A 19,771-nucleotide genomic window follows, 5' to 3' on the forward strand; every position below is an offset into this window, starting at 1 on the left:
GTATTCCGAGCGCTCGCAGGGGGCGGGGCGATAGATTCCGAGCGCACAGGGGGCGGGGCGATAGATTCCGAGCGCACAGGGGGCGGGGCGATGTATTCCGAGCGCACAGGGGGCGGGGCGGTAGATTCCGAGCGCACAGGGGGCGGGGCGGTAGATTCCGAGCGCACAGGGGGCGGGGCGGTAGATTCCGAGCGCACAGGGGGCGGGGCGGTAGATTCCGAGCGCACAGGGGGCGGGGCGATGTATTCCGAGCGCACAGGGGGCGGGGCGATGTATTCCGAGCGCTCGCAGGGGGAGGGGCGATGTATTCCGAGCGCTCGCAGGGGGAGGGGCGATAGATTCCGAGCGCACAGGGGGCGGGGCGATGTATTCCGAGCGCACAGGGGGCGGGGCGATGTATTCCGAGCGCACAGGGGGCGGGGCGATGTATTCCGAGCGCACAGGGGGCGGGGCGATAGATTCTCGATAGCTGATAGCCGAGTGCGGTGTTAGTTGGGAGCTGCGTCACGCGGAGGATCAGGAGAGCGGAGCCAGGCTGTTGGAAGTGCGTAGCCGAGTTCCGCCGCGGTCTGACGATGGTGAAAGTGTCCTTTAACTCGGCACTGAGTCAGAAGGAGCCCAAAAAGGATGAGAACAGCGAGGCACTCATCATCCCCGAGAAGGTGCGTTTCCCGGTGGGGGAAGAAGGGGTTGTCCGCCATTTACAGGCCGTCCCGGGCCCTCTAAGCGAGGAGACCGAGTCGGAGCGGTTTGTTCCAGGCAGTGAATACGGGTGTTGGTGAGCTAGAGGTCGGGGTTTCGGCTCCCATTTTAAATCCCCGAGCGCGGCCTTTGCTGGCCGAAGAGTTCCCTCCTCCAGAGATCCCTGGAGTCCGCTCCGAATCCCAGAGCGTTATCGGTTGTAGAACAGAACGGACTTTGACCGTCCGAGCGGCGGCTATAAAATGGCTGACAGTGCGCTCGGGCCCGTCCTCCTTGTCGCTCACTGGTTCTCCTCATCACCCCCCCCCCCCCACCCCCCCACTTCTTTTGGAGGAAGCGGCGTCGTCTCTCGGAAAGTGGCTGCAGGGAAACTCCTGGTTCCGTGGCTGAACTCTTGAAGTAACTTCAGAAGTAATGGCCTTGGTTTGAAATGAGGTGCCTCAGGCGAACTTCCATTCTGTGCTGCCTTCGGGTAATCGGATCAGGAAGTGGGGAATGTTTCTTGACAAAAGTGGTACATTAAATCCCTTTTTAAATTGCAGTGCTGCTTTATATAGGAAACCAATGCAATCACTCCAACTTCGAGCTAGGAGAATACTATATCTATATCTCTCTCTATATATCAGTATAGTGCCTTTTAAAACTTGTCCCAAGTGCTTCATAGAGGTGTGAGGAAAACACAGCAAGACAAAAGAGGAGCGATAGGAGCGGTGACCTAAAGAGTTGGGTTTTAAGAAGGGTGTTAAATGGGGAGAGGCAGATGGGTTTAAGGGAGGGAATTCCAGAGCATGGGACTGAGGCAGCTGACAGTACGTCTGTCAATGGTATGGTGAAGGGAGTCATCAGACCATAGGAAATAGGTGTATGCCATACGGCCCCTTGAGCCTTCAATAAGATGATGGCTGATGTTTGACCTCAATTCCACTTTCCTGCCCGATCTGAGTCCCCTGCTCAATAGCTGGTCTGAGGAACAGAAGTTGGGGGTTGGAGGAGGTTAGAGATAGGGAGGGAGAGGTTGAAGGTCAAGGATTGGAATTTTGCATTTGGGGTTTGGTGAGTGTGATGTAATATTTGTTTAGCAAATCTTGGGTATACTGTGCACGGTTAGTGCCCTACATACTGTCTCACTTTCCAATTCACACTTTGTTGTTGATCTGTTTTATGTGTATCCTCCAACTTGAGGAATGCCACAGGAGATTTACCAATAACATTCTTGTATTTTTTTTATTCATGGGATGTGGGCGTTGCTGGCAAGGCCAGCATTTATTGCCCATCCCTATTGCCCTTGAGAAGATAGTGGTGAGCTACCTCCTTGAACTGCTGCAGTCTGTGTGTATGCCATGCACTTTCTGTAAGCCTCACACTTCACTGTGATCTCGGACTTGCTGTCAGCAACATCAGGGAGATCTGCTGATGTATAATTTAATGCAGGCTTCATTTCCAAGTCTTCTGTTACTTGTGGGCAATGTTATGAAGACAGTGTTGTTACATTATAAAGTGCAATGGAATTTCTTGTGCAAGTTTGTAATAAAACAGTTAAAGGAAACTGTAACCCAGAATATGTTAAGAATTTAACTCATAATGGGAAAGCCATGAAAGGAATGTCATCCCAATAAGATTGTAGTACAGTTTCTTATTACTGTAAATGCCCATCAACCAATTCAGACCAGTAGTAAAATCTCCCAGCCCAGATGTCAACACACCAATTTGATTGTGCTGTACAATGGCACCTTCTGCATTCTGTTTAATCCTCAATACTAAAACAGTGAAGTATGGCTGTGAAATAGTGACTTGTTTCCTTTACTCCTTTTAAAAACTTCCACTGAATTTCATGGTTTAGCTATCTGTAAATTCTTTTTCAAGTGTTTTCTTTACACTATCTTTTGTAGATGGTGACTTTTCATAGGGTCACCTGCAGCTCTAAAGTAACTTTCTCAGTGTGCACTCTTGTGTGAGCTTCCAGGAAATGCCACCTAGTTATTTTACAGTGGGAGTTTTACAGCAGCTAATCCTGTTTTCATCTAATGTACAAATCTGCTTTATCTGAGGATTTGCTCAGTTAGCATGGTCCCTAGTTGTTTATTTCTCCCTCTTCCCTTTCTTCACTCCCCCCACCCCCGAGAGTGTTGGGCTACAATGACCCCAGTTGTAGGAGGTTGTAGCACCACTGTCCTTGCTGAGATCTGAGAACTGGGCTGAAAACATGGATTGAACTTGGGACTCTCCTATGTGAATTTTTGTAAATGCTCGTTGAAAACTTGGGTTTCATAACCTCAGCCTCTAGGTTTGTTCTGTAAATGTCTGGGCTAAACTTTATACATCTCTGCGGACAATGTTGGGAGTTCTTTTTTAATTTGACTAATTTTAAGAAGGAACATTCTGAAGATTGCATCCTTTTTTGCAAGTGTGTAATGGTCAATCTATGTAAAACCATGGTCCACAGTTGGAGTACTGGGTACAGTTTTGGGTTCCACATTATAGGAAGAATGTTGACAGTGGTGGGTATAGCCTGGAATCACCTAGGATGAGGAAAATTGAGGATGTTGTTCATTGGAGCAAAGGGGTGATTTGATAGATGTATTTAAAATTATGAACAGATGGGGTAGACAAAAATAGATTGTTTCCAGATTTCTAAGGGGTCTAGAACAAGGGAACATAGATGTAAAATTAAATGTAAGAAGTTTAGCACAGACCAGGGAAACATTTTTTTTAGATAGGGTTGTGAGGCTGCAGAATGCACTACCAGTGTTAGTGATTGAAACTATTTAAGAATAGGTCAGATAGGTAGGTGAGAAAAAGGGAGTTGAAGGGAACAGGATGGGTACATGAGATTGGGACTACTGTTCATGTGGGATAGAAACACCAACATAACTGGTTATAATTTCTAATTTCCATGTAAATCTGCAGTATAACATTTTAAGCTTGTGCATGACACATCAGTTGGTTCCAGTGTGCTTGAAAGGAGCAAAACATCTGTAATCTCTGAATTAACTGGATTTTTAAGTGTCTGCTTTTGGTATAAGGACATAAGAAATAGAAGCATGAGTAGGCTATACAGCCCCTTGAGCCTGCTCCTCCATTCAATAAGATAGTAGCTGATCTTTGACTTCAACTCCACTTTCCCACCCTGTCCCCATATTCCTTGATTCCCTTAGTGTCCAATAATCTTTTTGTCTCAATCTTGAATATACTGAACGACTCAGCATCCACAGCCCTCTGGGTGGAGAGTTCCAAAGATTCACAACCCTGAGTGAAGCAATTTTTCCTCATCTCAGTCCTAAATGGCTGACTCCTTATCTTAAGATTCTGCCCCCTAGTTGTAGACTCTCCAGCCAGGGGGAAAGCCTCTCAGCATCTACCCTGTAAGCCCCCTCATAAATGTATATGTTTCAATGAGATTGCCTCTTCTTTCTAAGCTCCAGAGAATATAGGCCCATTCTATCAACAGGACAACCATGTCATCTGTATATTTGTCTTGAACTCCTAAGAGTGCTATACTGTTAAACAACTTGCAACCAAATGTTTGCCAATGTTGTCCTAAAATTAGTTACTGCGAAATAGATAAGAGCAACCTTGGGTGACTCCTTGCAGTTCTTTGACATAAAGAAATGTTTGGTATCTGCATTGCTGAGATTGGGACTCCATATTGTCAGTAAAACAAGGCTGTCGTGAACAACATTGAAGCTCCAGTGTCTTCGCTCATCATTATTATGTGTTGTAGGTGAGTGGGTGGTACATTGGGTTAGACACTGGTCTTAGTTCTGTATTCAGTTTCAGCCCAAATGGGTGGGATGAGAATCAACTCTGCTGCCTGTAAGGGTTCTAAATGAAATTACAGTCTCAGTTCAGTTTCTAGTAGGCATAAGCTGGTGCAGTAGTGTTCTGAGGTTGTTCCCAAGACACTGGATGGCCCTTATCTCTTAAACAAACCATTAATGAAAGGACATTGGATACTGAAGATAATACATTGGGAAGATAGAATCCATTGTTTTTGGCCAACACCACAATCTCAGCTGTTAGCACTGATTCTAGCTCCCTCCCATGCACATGCTCTTGGCAACCTGTTTGACTTGGAGCTGAGCATGAAATTATACTTCCTATCCTTCACCAATACTGCTTACGTCCACCTTAACATTGCCCACATCACCTGACTGCAGCCAAAATCCTTGTGCATATTTTTGTCATCTCCAGGCTTAGTTTTTCCAACATCCTTGTTTGCAGTTTATGCATGATGGGAAACCCTGTTCAAAACTTACCTGCCCATTACCACTGCCCTTGCTGACAACATGGGCTCCCTTGTTCTCCAATATTGAATTAAAAGTTTGCCTCCTTGAATCCCTCCACAGCTTTGGCCCACTTTGCCTCTGAAAACTACTCCAGCCATATGTCCCCTGTCCTTGACTTCTGTCTTCTCTGCATACCCACCCCCCCTTCCCATTTTGTACAAATGTTAAAATCTTAATTGAGTTGTGACCTGATTTTAAAAATAAACTTATTCTTATGTTAATAGAGAAGCTAATGGCTTCCCCACTTTTTGACACACTGGACAATGTTGCAGTTTGTCACCACATTAATGCCCCAAATGTATTATAGTTGTTTTGTTCTGCAATATTTGCATTGAACTGCTTGTGCCCAATTTGTACTATTTACTTGGAAACACACTCAGTTTTGAGCTGTCACCAAGCAGATATGAACACTGGAGAGCGAATTTGAAGGCTACTGACCGTCTTAAACCAATGTATTGTGCTCCCACCTCATTTCTCTAAATCGCTGTTCAGTCTCTCATTAGCTCCATGCTCTTCAAGGAGACAATTGCAACATCAATTTTCTGAAAATAGTGGAATGTACCATGCACCACCCAACTACTTGTTTAATCTCCCTCATGTGGGATAGATCCTACATTATACACATCAAACTAGTATCTGTTTTCATTGTTTTAAACACTAGTAAGGAATCTGCTGTGTTTACAGTTATCTGGTTAAGCAAATGTCTACTTTTGGGGGGGGGGAAACCCATGGGGATTTCTTAAAGCCTGAAATCTTGCAGTTTCTCATACCAGAAGCACTGAGACAAAACTGAAGTAGATCAGTATTTTTGTGCTTCCCATCTACAGTAATGTGAAAGAGGTAGTGTGACAATTCATACAGGAAGGAAAGTTCAGTTATGTGGATAGTGTTTACTTTGAATAGTGTAGTTCTGCTAAGGGTTCATCACTATCTGAATGAATTTGTCCCCTCAGGCTGTTTTTGGATGCATCACTGTTGAATCCTTGATCAAAGTTGATGAGGATCTAAAAAATGTCACTCGTGGTGTAAATGCTAGTAGAGCTGCAACATTAACAAAGAATTGGGGACAAACTGAAATTGTATAATACAGCTGATGCATACAATCTGTGGTAAACATCTTGTCATATGTTAATGCGCTCAGACCAATGGCAACTGAAATATGGAGTTCTTTAACAAGCAGAATTTTGTAGATTTGCTGTGTTGCTGGTACTTGGTGTGATACTGAAGTAATATCTCTTCTTTTTAAATACAGGATCCAGAAGATGTTGTTGTTCCATTTAGACACCAGTCACGTGTCTGGTGCTGGTGTATGTGTCTTGGACTAGCTCTCATGCTGTCTGGTGTGGTGGTTGGCGGTGCATATCTCTACAGATATTTTATCTTGCAGGTAGGAGAATGCTAAATGGGATTAATTTTTTAAGCTGCTATTGTGCTTTGGCTCTTGGTTTAAATGCCTGACACAGTACAGATGCTCTTAAATGCCTAGGTGACAATCTGTATTGTCAGTCAGATTTAAATTAATTTTGTGCATTAACTTTTCCAGTAATGCTTAATTATTCTGGATGGATAAAGTGAGTCATAACAAACCACACAGTACTGCACGAGCAAGTTTTCAAGTTGTGCAAGACTTGCATTGTATATTCCATTGATGTGCTGTAATTTGTAATGTAAATTGTTGTGAAGGCTAAAATGTTGCCTAACTTTTTTTTAAAAACACACAAAACTAGGATTGAAACCAGGATGACAATGGATACCACTGAATTGTCTTTGGGAGCAAAAACTGGATCCTACTGTTTTGCAGCTTCATTTTAAGATGTTTAATTTATAAGAGATGGGGAAGCTTCTGTTGCTGAATTGTTGGTGCATTTGTTCTTGCACTGTATCTAAAAGAAATGTGAGCACTATGTAAAACTGTCCTCATAGTTTTTGCTTATTTCTCCTGACTCATACTGCGGTGTAGTTCCATTCCCTCCCAAGCAGCTGATAATCATATGTGAACCTAGACATGATTGGCTGTTGTAACTGAGCCTGATCCTGTCGTTGCCTGATGTCCACATACTGGCATTTAATAACGAGCGGGAGCCCTGCTGACTGCCCCCCTTCCATTCCCACTCATAGCCGAGAGTGCTGAGATGAACTATAGCATCCATTTGTGATTCCAGATCTGTTAACTTGGCACAGCCCAAATCAAACCTGGAACCATGAAATCTGAGACCTTCTGTATGGCTTAGTTGCACATTGGCTTTACCAGTGGGGAATGTTAATGTCTTATGTATGTAGAATATATAGTTATAAACTTTAACATTAGAATTGTTCACAGTATTTAGGACAGTGTCACATTCCATCCCTTAAGCCTTTTAACATGTATAAAATGTTATGTATCATCCAAAAGAAAATACAATTTTATGCATTGCCACATTTTTTAACAAGAAAATAAGGTGCTTGGTCCTGAAGGTTTAAAACTTAAGCTGGAACTTAAATTTGTAGTGGTTGGATGAAGTGTCACTGATTCAACCCTTGCTTGTAAATCCCAGATGTCTCGAGACTTAACCATGTTAAATATCTCTTGGGCTCTTGCATAAAGGTACTGGAGAGTGGCTGGTGCCCAGGGAGCCATGCCCAAGCGAGAATATCTGCAATCAGAGAGAAGGGGAGGGGGGAAAAAAGGAACAAAGTTAAACGTCTACATGAGGGGTTTTCCCATTGAATATTAATGTGATATTACTCTTGAGAACAACTTAAAAGTAAAATTTTTGTGGTCTACAAACGCAATGTTGTAGTGATCTCACTGCATCAAATTAATACTTCCTCAGTTTCCAGATGACAACTCACTTTTACTTGGCTTCATTTTGTGATTTTTATAGATCTGAAATTCAATGTTAGCAGTTGCCGCTCACCTGAGTGTGATATGCACTTGGGCAAACCTTTCAACTGCATTTAGAAAGCATCTTTCACTCTCTACCTCAGGGTGTCTCAAAGTGCTTCACAGACAATGAGTTAGTTTGAAATATAGGCACTGTTAGATAAGAAAATGCAGCAGCCAGTTAGCACATGCCGAGGACCCAGAAATGGCATTAAATCAGTTGGGTTGTGTAGATTTAAAGGATGAATGTTGGCTAGGACAAAACTTCCCAGCTTTTTGAATTGTGCCATGGAATCTTACATTCACCTGAGCCTTTGTTTAACACCTTGTTGGAAATATGGGTAGGTAGTTCAAGCGAGATTTGGTTAAACCTTCCTGCAATTATAAGCAGGGCAGCTTTGTGCCAGTTATCAGATCAGTTATGCTCATAAGGACGTTTAGTAATCCAACAGGGAACTCCTTTGTAGGTGAAATTGTTTGGATTGAAAACAATTTTTTGAGCAGTATATCTTGTAAGGAACTGCTGGTTTGAACTTTTACTGCACCTGGAATGACTATCCGAGAGAAGTTGTTTTCAAATTGTGGCAGTTAATGCTTTTTGTTTACCTGCAGAATATCCACTGCGTCTTGTGATTTGGAAAATACTGTAGAATTTTTGAGGAAATGTGTAGGGGTGGAGTTTTTTTTAAAAACTAGCTTGAATTTCCCAGCAGCCAATTGCAAAAGCATTATACATTTTTTGTTTTAATGATAGGGATACAATTGAAGTGAACACATGCTATATGCAATTTAAAAAAAATCATTATAAATTGGACCAGTAACTGGTAAGATATTCCCTGAGATTTGGGGGGGGGTCGGTGGAAAGGAAGCTAAATAACCACAATATAGTAGGAATGCAAAATCATTTAAAATAAATGTGCAAGAGGTGCTTGTCCGTAGATGTGCAACAACTTGTTGCCCAAGTAGGGGTCCAGTAGAATATCTGACTATCGGTTGGAGAAAGATACGTACTTGGTTTTGCTCACTTTTTTTGTGGGACCCTTGTACAAACCTATGTTGTGAAGTGCTGCACCCTCTGAGGTACCATTTGAAGCATTGTACACAACCATTGTCCTTTCACGCATACACTTTCATTGTGCACAGCACCTTTTCTTGCAGGTGGCAACTGAATAACAGCAAACGGGTGCTGAGGTGTCCAGGCCGAGGTACTCCTCTGCTGTTGGGGGGGGGGGGCCTTTTTAGTAGTCACAGCAGCCATCTGTGCAGAGGATAGACCTGTTCTTGAGCTATTCCCGTTCTTCAAGTAACATAGACAATGTGGACTGCCACACAATGAGAGCATCATTGCTCTTCCAGGAAGGATCCTGTTTAAATAATATTTAAATGAGCCTGCACATATCAGTAGCCTAATTTTTTGCCCAAATTGCACTTTGGAAAATCAGGTGCTGCACAAATGGGGCAGGCAAGGTTACAGGCCAGATATCCCAACCCACGATAGGCAAGTGGGGCTTACATTTCAACAATAAGCAAATGAAGGATTTTGTCATGTATGCTCAACTTTGCTTGAACAGTGTCTACCCAGTATATTGCAAGCCTATATGATTGTATTGTGTATTTTGAATTTGGAAATTAAGAGTAAATTTTGAAAGGTGCAGAAATAGTTGAGCAGGAGAACTTAGGCAGAGTAGCATTTGTTGCACCAATGGTCACCCTGTTGGTGAGGGAAGGAAATGGTTTTAAGATCTTCCTCTGAGCTGGAGTCTCCAGTACAGTTAAATGAAATCTTTTCCATCTTCCCTATCTGCTTGAGGAGCTACAGAACTATTGGTACATGTTGCAACACAAGCTCCTTGTACTCCACAAAAAAATCCACATTTTTAGTATGAATGGAAAGAAAAGCAGAATGAGCAGTGACCAGTATAAACTCTAGTGATGTTCACACTAATGGTTTGCAATGCATCTGCACCATCTAATGATTCTAGTTCAGCATTTGATCAACAGTCAAAAGGATGAACGCATCTTGTGTTTTCAGCAGAACTATGCAAGCTGTTGGAAACTTGAGACTTGCTTCCAGTTAGCTTTATCATATTTCAGTGCTAAATGTGCAAGAAAAATTTAGCTGCTAAACAAAATCAGAATGCAACTTAATATTTCTGTTTGATCTCTACAAATATCTCCCCATGACAGTTAATTTCTGACTTTAATCATTACCCTTTTGGCTCAAAAGAGGACCTCATAATAGGAACTATATCCTCTACTAGTTTATTCAGCTGTAACACAGCTCGAGAGATGATTTGGGGGTTCTTTGAATTCCATTGAATGTTCTCTGGGAACACTCCCTCCTTGGTTGATGGCTCCTTTCCCTGGCAAAAATAATAAAATTAGCTGTGGGTTTTCATAGAATTACAATGGAACTTTAATTTTAGGTTTCACCTGTTAATTTCTTCCAGGAAGGTGAAGTTTTCTTTTGTGGGCTCAAATACCGTGATCCTGAAGACTATCTGGTCCCGGACATTGATGCTGATTCACAAGCAGCTCCGTACCAATCAATTCAAGAAAACATTCGGATTCTGGAGGATGATGGAGTTGAACTGATCAGTGTTCCTGTACCAGAATTTGCTGATAGTGATCCAGCAGATATTGTTCATGATTTCCACAGGGTATGTAGTCATCTCTCTATCGACATGGTTCATTTTTTAAAACTTAATTTTTGTTGGTTCGTTCCACACTTTTTAAATCTGCTTTTCGTGGTACACTTCATGAGTTTTAACTATATTTTGTGATCAGGTATTTCCATTTTTAATTATAACTAAGTAAAAATGCTGCCCCTGGTCACTTTGAGCCCTTTTTTAAAAAAAAAATTGTATCTAGGCGAGAGTCCAGATATAAACAAGTTTTAGTTATGGTAAGCAGGAGATTGTGTTGCTTTAGTGTTAAACTCCTAACTATTTATGGTTTAACAAAACATTGGTTTTTCAGTCTGTTTGCCCTGCTAATCTAGCATGGTTTGCACATAATGAAACAGAAGTGAAGTTGGCTTGAGTATTTTAAATAAATTTCTTTCCTAGGGTCTGACTGCGTACCTGGATCTCAGTTTGAACAAATGCTATGTGATTCCATTAAATTCATCTATTGTCATGCCGCCACGCACCTTGTTTGAGTTGCTAATCAACATTGAGGTATGTAAAGGTCAAAGTTGACAGCTATTTACTTTCTGGGTCTGAACAAACTTGTTTCTGGGAACATTGACCCAAAATGCAGATTTTCTATGTAGCCCAAGTCATCTGGAATATGAAGGTTGTCCTAAAGTTTGGAAAACTTATCGAAGCTCTTGATTCTGTTGGTGAATGGTGTGGTATTCCACCTGGTAGTTCTTGGGTTTGACCCCTGGTTAATGTGGCCCAGAACAACCTTGACTAGGATAGCATTGGGGGTACTGCAGTTAGTAAATGTACTGCATGGTCTGGCACTAATCTGGCAGATGTAGGATTTGACTCCTTGGGTAATCAGGTCCCAAAGCAACCTTAACTAGGATAGCAATAGTAGTGGTATATCTGATCTCTGCCCAGGCTTGAGGGAGGGAAAGAAGAGAGGAGGAAATGATGACTATCTGCTGACCATTGGAGTGTATTTGTGGATGCTGGTTGAAGCCCCCATAGTTTTAATTTCTTGCTGTTTAGTGGGGGGCAACTGAATGGAGACTTAAGTGAGATGCTAGTAGATATTGAAGCGTATCATAATATCAGTTTCCACATTCAGCAGAGGGTATCAGTACATCACTCCTAATTCTTGATTGTCCCAATTGTAACTTAAATGAGCGCACACATGGATTGACTTGCACCCCAAGATTTCTTTTTTCTCCATCACTATAAAACAGTCTTCTATAATGATTATTGTTGGACTTGCCTCCTCAATTCCAGTCAGTAGGTTTTCTGCTATGCTCCCAATTTTGTTACAGGATGATCTGTATAAATGTTCCTGGAGGTTTTTTGTGATCAACTTTTTTATATTTAAAAATAACTTGCAGGTGCAAGAACAGAGTTGTTTTGAGAAACCTAGGTAAGGACCAAGGCCGACAGTGCAAGGCAACACAAGTAGAAAAGATTAGATAAATCAGGAAGTAGTAATTAGGTGACAAAGGGTTTTTTCCCAGGAAAACTTAACTGTTGGGAGAAGGGAGTGTGTAACCTTCTTGTAAAAGAGAAGTTCCACACAAGGTAGATTGTCGTCAAGCAAGTTGGTGGGCTGGTAACATTACCTGATGAAATTATAAAAATCCAACTTCTGTACATTATGGGGGCTTCAACAGGTAGGTCATGTCTAACAAACCTAATTGAATTGTTTGGGGATGTAACTAAAGTAGTAGACAGGAACATCTATGGATATAGTTTATATGGACTTCCAGAAGGCATTCGATATGGTTCCACATAAGAGACTGGCTAAAATTAAAGCTCACAGAATTGAAGGCTAATTGTTGACCTGGTTAGAAGATTGGGTAGGTGGTAGAAAACAGAGTAGGGATAATGGGTATGTACTCTAATTGGAAGGAATTATCTAGTGGCGTTCCACAAGAATCTGTGGGGTCTCAATTATTCACAATATTTATTTGTGACTTGCATACCATAATAGGGAGCTATATGACACAAAGCTAGGTGGCATAGTAAGTAATCTAGACGGGAGCATAAAATTACAAAGAGCCATTGATAGATTAAGTGCGTGGGCAAAACTGGCAGATGGCTTTCAAAGCAGGTAATTATTGTGAGGATGTGAGGTCATCCATTTTAGACTAAAAGATAGATCAGAGTATTTTAAATGGTGGAAAAACTAGCAACAGTGGAGATCCAAAGAGATTGAGGGGTCCATGTACCAGATCACTAAAATGTTGTAGTCAGGTACAAAAAATTATCAAAAAGGCTAATGGAATGATAGGCTTTATAACTAGAGGGCTAGAATATAAAGGGGAGGAAGTTTTGCTCCAGAACTAGCCGCGCCTCGAGCCAAACTGTTCCAGTACAGCTACAACAGTGCAAAATTGTCCAGATATGCCCTGTCCACAAAAAGCAGGACAAATCCAACCTGGCCAATTACTGCCCCATGAGTCTACTATCAATCATCAGCAAAGTGATGGAAGGTGTCGTCGACAGTGCTATCAAGCGGCACTTGCTCACCAATAATCTGATCACCGATGCTTAGTTTGGGTTCCGCCAGGACCACTCTGCTCCAGACCTCATTACAGCCTTGGTCCAAACATGGACAAAAGAGCTGAATTCCAGAGGTGAGGTGAGAGTGACTGCCCTTGACATCAAGGCAGCATTTGACAGAGTGTGGCACCAAGGAGCCCTAGTAAAATTGAAGTCAATGGGAATCATGGAAAACACTCGAGTGATTGGAGTCATACCTAGCACAAAGGAAGATGGTAGTGGTTGTTGGAGGCCAGTTCAGCCCTAGGACATTGCTGCAGGAGTTCCTCAGGGCAGCGTCCTAGGCCCAACCATCTTCAGCTGCTTAATCAATGACCTTCCCTCCATCGTAAGGTCAGAAATGGGGATGTTTGCTGATGATTGAAGCAGTCTGTGCTCACATGCAGCAAGACCTGGACAACATCCAGGCTTGGGCTGATAAGTGGCAAGTAACATTTGTGCCAGTCAATGACCATCTCCAACAAGGGAGAATCTAACCACCTCCCCATGACATTCAATGGCATTACCATCGCCGAATCCCCCACCATCCTGGGGGTCACCATTGACCAGAAACTTAACTGGACCAGCCATATAAATACTGTGGCTGCAAGAGCAGGTCAGAGGCTGGGTATTCTGCAGTGAGTGACTCACCTCCTGACTCCCCAAAGCCTTTCCACCATCTACAAGGCACAAGTCAGGAGTGTGATGGAATACTCTCCACTTGCCTGGATGAGTGCAGCTCCAACAACACTCTAAGCTCAACGCCATCCAGGAAAAAGCAGCCTGCTTGATTGGCACCCCATTCACTCCCTTCACCACTGGCGCACCGTGGCTGCAGTGTGTACCATCCACAGGATGCATTGCAGCAACTCGCCAAGGCTTCTTTGACAGCACCTCCCAAACCCGTGACCTCTACCACCTAGGACAAGGGCAGCAGGCACTTGGGAACAACACCACCTGCACATTCCCCTCCAAGTCACACACCATCCCGACTTGGAAATGTATCGCTGTTTCTTCATCGTCACTGGGTCAAAATCCTGGAACTCCCTTCCTAACAGCACTGTGGGAGAACCTTCACCTCACGGACTGCAGTGGTTCAAGAAGGCGCCAACATCCCATGAATGAATAATAAAACAAAATTTCTGACTTGCCTTGCAGGTCAAGGGAATTTTGCTCATTTTGATTGTGATGTGAAATACCAAACTGTATGCAGTTGCCAGTATTTTCTTCCCTCCTGAAGATGTTACCTCTTTGCTGAAGTATGGTTCCATGTGTTAGTGTGGATTTTGGACTGTTGAATTAAGGGCAACGATGAAGTGACTAATGGGTACATAACAGTGGTATTTACCCTAAAACCACGCTTTGTCCAATAAACTGCATGTTGAATCTTTAAGTCTGACTCCGAGTGGTGATTTTTTCCCACAACACATGGGTTCTGGTTTCTTTGGTATTTCAGCTGGCTGGCAGCTATTCATGTGAGCCTTGATGTTCTTGTGGCTGAACCCACTCCTGTTCTCATCTGATGTTATGCATGCACTTCCAGTTAGGGTTACTGGATAGTGAAGTGCAGAATATTTTGAGACTGTGCCTATAATACTGTTTAAGAATTTAAACAAGACCTCAATTAACTTTTGAACAGGCTGGTACCTACTTGCCCCAGTCTTACTTGATCCATGAAGAGATGGTGGTTACTGATTACATTGAAAACGTGGATGAGCTTGGATACTTTATCTCTCGCCTTTGCCGTGGAAAGGAGACCTTCAAGCTTCAACGCAGATATCTTGGAAAAGGTAAATATTTCTTTATACGTGTTGTTTTACACTGCTTTGATATTAAGGGAGCTTATGCTATGACCTAATTTTACCTTTTGAACAACATATTCCATGGTAAAGTAACAAAATTGTATCCATGCATGGGGTTCCATAATATCCAACTTTTGTAACTTTTTTGCTCCGTACCAGTATCAAAATGAACATTCTAACCACATAATTAGTGTTTTATGTCCATGAATATTTTGATAGATCTACTTCTGACTTCTTGGTGTTGGTATCAAGCACTCCCAAGTTAGGCACAGTGTTGTTGTTGAATATAAAGTGGAACTCCCTCTACTCTGTTCCAGCACTTGATTTAGTGGGTAAATGTACCGTGTTATTTGGTAATGTCGGATCAGGAAGTCCTAGGTTTGATTCCTAGTCTGTGCTGCATTAGCTGATGACAGTAGTTGGTGTGCTATAATTGGTGCCAGTGCTCCTGGGCTTTGGGGTGGGGGAAGAGAGGAGGAGGAGGAGGAGTAAGTCATTCAGAGTTTATGCTCCTGATTACTATTCAGAGGTCTTTTACTGGAAAGTGGATGTCCAGTGAGGACAGGATCAAGTGTGATTGTGATGCCTATCCAGATTGAATAGCCTGCTGACACTTGGTGTCTAGGCTTACATGTGGAATGTTCATTTAGGTGAGGTACTGCAGAGCTGCCAGCAGCTTGAAGGTGATGGGAGGGGGGAGTGACCAATCTTTTTCTTAGGATAAATGTGTTACAAAAATTTATTTAGCATGGGCATACTCACCAGTATTTTTAATGTGGAATATGACTACTGTCTAACACTTGGAATTTAGGTTGGATTGACTCATGGTGGATTTGAATTGATTTAATGTATTTTTGTCAAATGTTTACAATTATGTCCTTGGTATGCTAATCATTAAAGATGAACTCTTAAGGTAATTTAAAAGCACAAACAGATGCACAATTAAATGGTGCATTACATCTGGTTTCTCCAGCAAGTTCCTGACATTAGCTGGGAAGTGAAAGGAAAGTGCATTCCTGCAAACAAAGAAGTTAACTTGCCTGCTCTTTTGAGTCATTATGTTGCAGATAGGTTGTTTGCTTCATTTGAATTGTCAAGATGTGTGGTAGCAGTGACTTTAATGTAATTACCACAAAGCACTGTAAAGGCAAAAATTGAGGCAGATCATTGGGAGTGTGCTGTTGTAGGAGGTAGGTTTTGAGAAGGCTTTTGAAGGAGAAGTAGCTAGCAAGGCAATGGGGTTAAGGGTAAGTGTTTGAGTGGGACCAAGGTGGCTGATGGCTCTGCCACCAAAGGTAGAGGAGGCAGCAGGCAATGCAAAGAAGGGCAGAGGTTGCATATTGTCCCTAATGGCTGGAGGAGGGTGCAGAGTTAGGGAGGACATGGTGACTTGTAAATGAGGTTAAGGATTTTGGTTGCAAGGACAGGAGCAATAGGGCAACAGAATAGGATGCAGGCAGCAGAGTTTTGGAAGAGTTGTAATTTACCTCAGAGCCCAGGAGAATGACGAGGATAACATTGGGGAAAATGAGCATGGAGGTGATAGACATGGATGAACGTTTTGGGGAGGTGAATGATAATTTGTAGGCAGAAAAGCAGTGTTGGATAAAATGTAGGGTTTGAAACTCCACCCAAGGTGAAATGGGACATCAAGCTTGCATACCATTTTTGTATTCAGCTTGAGCAAGCAGCTGAGAGGAATGGAATTGGGCTGCAGTGGGGTTTGATGGGAGCCAAACAAAATGGCTTCAGCTGTGCCATTTTAACTTGGAGAAAATCTACAGCTTGATGTCATATAGCAGTGGCAGTTGTGTAGTCAGGATTGATTGGAGAAGTAGAGCTCAGTTTTCTCTTCATACATGTAGAAGCTGACCCCCATGCTGAGGTGATGCCAAAAGTAGTCATATAGACTGCGAAAAGAATATGTAGTATTGAAGTATCCTGGGCTTTGAATTATGTTCATATCACATGTTCAGTATTCAACTTTTTGGATGACTTAATTTCACCCTTTGTGCTGTGTTCCTCAGGTGACTGTGTGGTCAGGTTAACTTGTTTTTCTGTTTTGGGGCAGGACACTTAACTGCCTAATAAATAAAAGTAACAAACTTGCTGCAGAAACTAGATATGTAAATCTGCACCTGAGTGCAAAATTCAAGGCTGAAGTGTTGGCACTTCTGGCTGAAGTGGATGATCCATCTCCGCCTCCTCCCTGAGATCCCCACCATCACAGAAGTTAGCCGTCAGCCAATTCGATTCACTCCACATGATATTGAGAAATGGCTGAGTGTGCTGGATACAGCAAAGGCCAAGGGCCCCAACAACATCCTGGCAGTAGTGCTGAAGCCTTGTGCTCCAGAAATAGCTGTGCCTCCAGCCAAGCTGTTCTCGTACAGCTACAACACTGGGTTCTACCTGACAAAGTGGAAAATTGCCCAGGTATATCCTGTCCACAAAGGACAAATCCAATCCGGCCAAATACCACCCCATTAGTCCACTCTCAATCATCAGCAAAGTGACGGAAGGTGTCGACAACACCTTCCATCAAGCAGCACTTACTCGCCAATAACCTACTCAACGACGCTCAGTTTGGGTTCTGCCCGGACCACTCGGCTGCAGACCTCATTACAGCCTTGGTCCAAACATGGACGAAAGAGTGGAATTCCAGAGGTGAGGTGAGAGTAACGGCCCTTGACATCAAGGCAGCATTTGACTGAGTGGCATCAAGGAGCCCTAGAGAAATGGTTGTTGGAGGCCAATCATCTCAGCACTAGGACAGTGCTGCAGAAGTTCCTCAGGGCAGTGTCCTAGGCCCAACCATCTTCAGCTGCTGAATCAGTGAATTCCCTCCATCATAAGGTCAGAAATGGGGATGTTCGCTGATGACTGCACAGTGTTCAGTTCCATTCGCAACCCCTCAGATAATGAAGCAGTCCGAGCCCGCATGCAGCAAGACCTGGACAACATCCAGGCTTGGGCTGATAAGTGGCAAGTAACGTTCATGCCAGGCAATACCATCTCTAACAAGAGAGAGTCTAACCACCTCTCCATGACATTCAACGACATTACCATTGTCAAATCCCCCAACATCATCCTGGGAGTCACCATTGACCAGAAACTTAACTGGACCAGCCACGTAAATACTGTGGCTACAGAGGCTGGGTATTCTGTGGCGAGTGACTCACCACCTGACTCCCCAAAGCCTTTCCATCATCTGCAAGGCACAAGTCAGGAGTGTGATGGAATACTCTCCACTTGCCTGGATGAGTGCAGCTCCAACACCACTTAAGCTCGACACCATCCAGGACAAAGCAGCCTGCTTGATTGGCATCCCATCCACTACCTTAAACATTCACTCCCTCCACTGCCAGCACACCATGTCTGCAGTGTGTACCATCTACAAGATGCATTGCAGCAACTCGCCAAGGCTTCTTTGACAGCACCTCCCAAACCAGTGATTTCTACCCCCTAGAAGGACAAGAGCAGCAGGCGCATGGGAACACCCACCTGCACGTTCCCCTCCAAGTCACACACCATCCTGATTTGGAAATATATCGCCGTTCCTTCATCGTCACTGGGTCAAAATTCTGGAACTCCCTTCCTAACAGCACTGTGGGAGAACCTTCACCACACAGTCTGGACTGCAGCGGTTCAAGAAAGCGGCTCACCACCACCTTCAAGGGCAATTGGGGATGGGCAATAAATGCTAGCCTTGCTAGTGACGCCCACATCCCATGAATGAATTTTAAAAAAAACACCTTTTTGTATGGCACATTGGTAATCTTTGCTTTCAATCTAAATGTAGAATTCAAAATGACATTTTTGTTCATGTTGCCTCTATTGGTGTAGACCACTTTCTGCAGATAAACATGGTTCTATTTAATAAATTTCTCCTCTTCTCCAGGCATCCAAAAGCGAGAGATAATGAAATGTTTCAAGATTCGCCATTTTGAAAGCCGTGTTGCTGTTCAAACTCTCATCTGTGCACAATAATTGCTGAAGACTATCCAGTGCCGCTCAGTGTTGAGCCCAACAAAATCACTTTTTTTCCTGGTGTGCAATGCATTTATCTTAATTTTTTTAATATAGTGTAAACAGGGTTTATTTTGTACATCTGCAAATTTCATCTCTGCTTAAGTACTATTGGAAGTGTAAGATGCAAGCAGCCGTTTTAAAGATGCAATAGTAGCTTGTGACAAAATGATAACTAAGATTTCTATTCACTTCAATAGTGGGCTGTATTATATTAGACTGGAATTTAATTCAATACAATTAACACTTTCTTTGACTTGGGTGGGAGGAAACAAGATTTTCGCACCTTAATTTTTTTTCAAGTACCTGCTGTATTAATCTCTACTAAGACACTCTGGGTGGGAGAGAAGAGAACATGGTGTGATACAGTAAACCAGTTTGACTAAATTCTGATTTATGTATATAACCTATGTAAGGTAAATGGTAACAATAAAATCTTTTAAAATTGTTTTGTGGGAATGTACAACTTGTATTTGCATAGTGCTTTTAATGTACAGAAACATCCCAAGGTGCTCTGCAGAAGTGTAATCAGACAAAAACATGTGCTGAGCCAAAGATGATATTGGGAGGGGTGACTAAAAGCTTGGTCATGGAGTTTGCTGTGGGGGCCAAAGACGATTGCTTCAGTTGTCCCATTGTTTAACTGGCTCATCCAGGAATTTAACTTCCACTAGATGGGGGCAGGAGTGAGGGTCACCTCAATATACAGTGATACTATAAGGTTCTACTTCAGTAGGGAGATGTTGACAACCAAGTCTATTTTTGTCAGAGTCTAATTTTCAGAATTATAATCCAAAAAATATTTCTCAACATACAAATTTTTGGTTGGGGAAGAGACATTGGGCCCAACAATCCTATCTTTTGAAATCAACCCAACTATCTGCCTTTTTATCATGTTCCTCAATACTT

General features: G+C 42.7%; 1 protein-coding gene and 1 long non-coding RNA gene across 2 annotated transcripts in view; one reads left to right on the forward strand and one right to left on the reverse strand.

Annotated features, from left to right (window-relative positions):
- The first annotated feature begins 469 nt into the window (after window positions 1–469).
- Window positions 470–19,310, forward strand: itm2bb (integral membrane protein 2Bb). The gene is made up of 6 exons (XM_067992584.1): window positions 470–662; window positions 6,241–6,375; window positions 10,302–10,511; window positions 10,920–11,030; window positions 14,671–14,821; window positions 18,735–19,310. Exons 1-6 carry the CDS (start codon window positions 576–578, stop codon window positions 18,821–18,823), a joined length of 783 nt encoding a protein of 260 aa, XP_067848685.1. The 5' UTR covers window positions 470–575; the 3' UTR covers window positions 18,824–19,310.
- Window positions 5,548–19,771, reverse strand: part of LOC137327118 (uncharacterized) — a 44,862-nt gene continuing 30,638 nt past the window's right edge. The window contains exon 3 of the long non-coding RNA XR_010964356.1: window positions 5,548–7,621. This is a non-coding gene — a long non-coding RNA (uncharacterized lncRNA). The remainder of the gene's footprint in view (window positions 7,622–19,771) is intronic.

This window comes from Heptranchias perlo, chromosome 11, assembly GCF_035084215.1.
Source record: "Heptranchias perlo isolate sHepPer1 chromosome 11, sHepPer1.hap1, whole genome shotgun sequence".
NCBI classification, from domain to species: Eukaryota; Metazoa; Chordata; class Chondrichthyes; order Hexanchiformes; family Hexanchidae; genus Heptranchias; species Heptranchias perlo.